We start from the raw sequence: 4,617 nt of genomic DNA on the forward strand, positions 1-4,617 counted from the left end.
TCCACAGCTCTCACCCTGCCAGATCCCATGGTTGTCCATACTGCCCTTTTCCTGTGGGATCTTTGTGGTAGTGGGGGCTGGTAGCATGGCAGCTCAATAGATGGCTGCATTGGGCATCTAATTTCTGCTTGGAGAGCACAGATTACAGATTCTAGGTAGGTAATCTGCCCATGTAGACTGGTAACTTTTTTTTACAAAGGGGACAGTATCCAAGTTTGAAAAGAGTACTGCAAAAGATAGCTGTAAAACAAGTATTACACTGAACTAAGCCGGTCATTTTGAAATAAAATAAAATCACGATCTCAAGAGAACTTACCCTAAATGTCTTATTGATATTCTTGGTTTATAATTATATGATTCGTGCACCATTAGGTATGCGGGCTGCTATCTTTCTCCTTTCTACTCTTTCTCCTTTCTACTCTTACAACTGTTCATCATATATTTTAGCATCCAGCCTTCTAGTTATCGCACTCTAGAAAGAGTCTCGGTATCTTTTTTGTATCACAGTAACTGAAACTGGATGCAATATTACAAGTGTGGCCTTACTAAAGTAGTATATAGTGGTACTAATACTTTTATTTATTATTTATTTGTTCAATGTACTTGCCATCTATCTTCACTGGAGCTAGTCAAAGGGCTACCCTGAGAAGCTTACAATAATAAAATGGGAAACATGAAAAAAATATAATCATAATAATAGCAAAGGAATAAAACAATTAAAATGAACCAGTCTAGAACTAAGGAGAAATTTCTTGACAGTTAGAACAACTAGTGAGTGGAACAGCTTGCCTCCAGAAGTTATGAATTATCCAACACTAGAAGTTTTTAAAAATAAATTGGACAACCATTTCTCTACTTGAGTAGGTGGTTGGAGTACAAGACCTCCAAAGTCCCTTCCAACTTTGTTATTCTGTTAAATTATAAACTATAGGTGAAAGGGGAGCAAGAAGGACAGGGGCAAAGTGGAGTCAGCTAAATAGTCCAGTAGCACCTCCAGTTATGTATGCGCTTTGATCCTGATTCTTTGTTGAGGCAGTCTAGGGCTTGATCTTGATAAATGGATACCATCACATACATATCATCATCTCACACAAAGGCTATCGTTTTATGTAATTAATGCTATCATAAAAAAATATTTTTGGGCAATATTCAAAACGGCTTTAAAAGATAGAATTTCACTGCCACCATTCAAAATATTAACAGAAAAAGTAAAGACAGACAGAATGGGAAGGGAAATCTCAAAAGTAATGCAAGTAAGAGATGCCAATTACCTCAAATGAATAAATAAATATTTAAATGAATGAAAGCAGAACTAGGGGCTTCCCAACTGCACATGGTTTTAGTCTACAACTTTTTTCTCAACATTTGTCCTTTCTTTGTAATTTAGCTCCATCACTTTTTAAGACAGGTCACATTTAATAACAGTGTTGGATACAAGATTTCCTTTGACCAAGATGGAAAGTTAATTGCTGGATTTGATATCATTAATTTTATTCTTTCTAAAAAGATAACAAAAGTAAAAATTGGAAGGATAGACCCTCAGTCTTCTACAGATCAATCATTCTTCATTAAGGAAGATGCCATAACATGGCACAGCTGGTTTAATCAGGTAGGCTGCAGGAACAAGCGGTTTGATATCAACACTGAATCTCAGTGATGATCAGTAAAATTGACAAGGCAGTTAAGGCTGTTCTGAGGATGCTTTTCAAGTTAAAATATATTTTAATTTAATCTGAAACTGTGTGTTGTCTCTAATATATACTGTTTTAAGAAGCACTCTAAATTGGAAATATTAAATGAAAGTTGAAGTATAGAAATAAAATCACAATTAGCCATAATTTTCAAACATTAAATTGATCAACCTAGACTTCTAATTTTTTTTGTTGCTATTATACCTAATAATACCTATTATACCATGATGTTCAAGTTAACATTGCATAATATATTTTAATTCATGACAGCCATGTTGCAGAGAGTTAGTAAGAATTCAGAAATACAGTGCTCAAAGATTACCACTTTTTTTTTTTGTTATTTGTGATTTATAAGTTAGACACGTCCTGTTTCCCTATGTACACCAAGCTGTTATCCAGGGTCCAGGAAACAGGTCATGGATGGGGAGCCATTTTGCTGTTACACTTGCATGTCATGTCCAGAAGGAAAGATTTCGGAAAAGGAGGGTGAGGATATTTTATTCATTTGTTGTCAATTCCTTATAAAGTGACATATTTTTTTAAAAAAAGATTGTCTTTAACTTCTTATACAGTTATAATATTGTTAACAATGGTAGTATACAACTACTTTGAGTTTTTCATGTGATCTTTCTATTGTTTTCATTATTCTGAGAACCAGTTTGATGTAGTGATGAAGACACCAGGCTAGAAACCAGAAATCCATGAGTTGTAGTCCCAGAATGGAATTCATATTCTCTTCTTTCATCTTCAGCAAAAAAGGATATATGAGGAAACAAGATTTTCATATTAAATTAGCCATTTTTAAAAGTGGCACATAAAAGTGGCACCAATATATAGTTATTTAAACAGAGAAAGATGGCCCAGGCCTTTGCAAGAGATGCTATGCAGTCGGAGAAAGTATGTGGATGGTTGACAGAGTATGTGGGAAGGGTCATAGGTAAGTGAGAAGTGATATATGGGTCAAGGAGGGCATTTGGGAGAGTGGGAGTGGGTTGTGAAAGATATCTGGTGGTGTGTGAGAAATTCCATATGAATCAGATATCTTACTTGGAAGAAGGGTTTGATATAGGTAGGGAAAGATACATGACAGAAGTTGGGAGTGCATGAGCGGGGCAGTAAGAATCAGGGATAGACAAGTGGAGTTGGTACAGGTAGGGAAGGGTGAATGAGGTTCTGCAATAGGTGTTGAATGGATTGGGGAAAGTGCATAGGGGGCACAGTTCTGCAAAGGCAAATGGAGAGGTGTGTGTGCTGGCAGAAGTATATGGGAATTTTCCCCTCCCTATTCTTCCTTCCCCTCCTTCATTCCTAATTGTTCTTCCCATCCCTTTCTTTCCTTTCCTAGCAGGCAGATAAGTAGCAGCTGCTAGGGAGGGATTGATTCTGATTATAATTGGGAAACTGTCATAGACCATTAAAATGAGAATCACATGACCACAGCAACAGCTTGCAGCAATAGCCTGGCAGGTGAAACAGCCATAACTTCCCCAAAGGTTTTGGAGGCATGGGTCTTGGATTTTGTAAGCATTCTGTTAGCCAATTTGAGGTACATTGGTTCCAAACTTTTTGTCTTTGATACATTGTTTCACCCAGTTAAAGTTTTTAAATATGAGAATTTTAGTAGCATGTAGATTTCCAATAGATATTTGCATATCCACAGTTAAATGAACGTTTTCTATGATGTGTGAAATTTTCTTCAGTACATGTTATATCTAGTCCTTTCTATAAAGTTATTATTTTCAATTTCCTATGTATTCATATATATACTTCTAAGGTTTATCCATTCACTGAGACTTAGATAAGACCTTTTCAATTACAGATATGAATCACTGCTATAGTTGCACAAAAGAAAAATATCCCAGCAAAAACCAGGATTCATGTATTCCCAAGGACATAAGTTTTTTGTCTTATAAAGAACCTTTGGGAGTCAGTTTAGCCTGTTTTTCTCTTCTCTGTTCCACAATCACAATTCTCATACTAAGGATATTTATGATGCATCACAACTCTCCCATTGTCAAGGCCAGCAACCAGAATCTTACCTACATGCTCCTGATCACCCTCCTGCTCTGCTTCCTTTGTGCATTGCTATTCATTGGTCAGCCAAACAAGGTGGCATGTATTCTCCGACAAACTACTTTCAGCATCATCTTCTCTGTGGCTATTTCCTGTGTGCTGGCCAAAACTGTGACTGTGGTCCTGGCTTTCGTAGCAACAAAGCCAGGAAGTGGGATAAAAAAGTGGGTGGGGAAAAAACTGGGCTACACTTTTGTTTTAACTGGCTTCTTAATTCAGGTAGGGATTTGCACTGTATGGTTGTCCATCTCTCCTCCTATTCCCAATCCTGACCTGTACTCAGAGACTGAAAACATTGTCCTACAATGTAAAGAAGGTTCCATTATTATGTTTTACTGTGCAAAGTGTTATATGGGCTTCTTGGCCATGATCAGCTTCATAGTGGCTTTCTTTGCCAGAAATTTACCAGACACTTTTAATGAAGCCAGGTTCATCACTTTCAGCATGTTGGTCTTCTGCAGTGTTTGGATATCCTTCATTCCAACCTACCTGAGCACCAAGGGGAAATACATGGTGGCTGTGGAGATCTTTTCAATGTTAGCATCAAGTGCTGGGCTTCTGATTTGCATCTTTTTTCCCAAATGCTACATTATTGTTCTGAGACCAGATTTGAACAACAGACAGCTAAGAAGACAGAGGAAGTAGTGAATGTGCCCTAGAATGTGGTGGTAATCTGTATTGCAAGTGGACTTCCATGTTTATGTGTGCTTTACTGTAGAAATTGTGCTGAATAGTTTTCCAAGCATTTATATTGATGAAATTGTTAAAGGAGTATATTTCATTAGGAACACATTCATTTTGAAGATGCCTGGAAAATTAACCAGCATGTATCTTCAAGTCATCTTTCTCCTTC

General features: G+C 37.0%; 1 protein-coding gene across 1 annotated transcript; it reads left to right on the forward strand.

Moving 5' to 3' along the window:
* Positions 1–1,247: 1,247 nt before the first annotated feature.
* LOC113426943 (vomeronasal type-2 receptor 26-like) lies at positions 1,248–4,409 on the forward strand. Its single transcript, XM_087947456.1, has 4 exons — positions 1,248–1,253; positions 1,388–1,609; positions 2,051–2,177; positions 3,511–4,409. The coding sequence occupies exons 1-4, from the start codon at positions 1,248–1,250 to the stop codon at positions 4,407–4,409; spliced, it is 1,254 nt and encodes a 417-aa protein (XP_087803582.1).
* Positions 4,410–4,617: the final 208 nt, after the last annotated feature.

This window comes from Notechis scutatus, chromosome Z, assembly GCF_049901735.1.
Source record: "Notechis scutatus isolate UNSWTSFEM ecotype Mainland chromosome Z, rNotScu1.2, whole genome shotgun sequence".
Taxonomy (NCBI): domain Eukaryota; kingdom Metazoa; phylum Chordata; class Lepidosauria; order Squamata; family Elapidae; genus Notechis; species Notechis scutatus.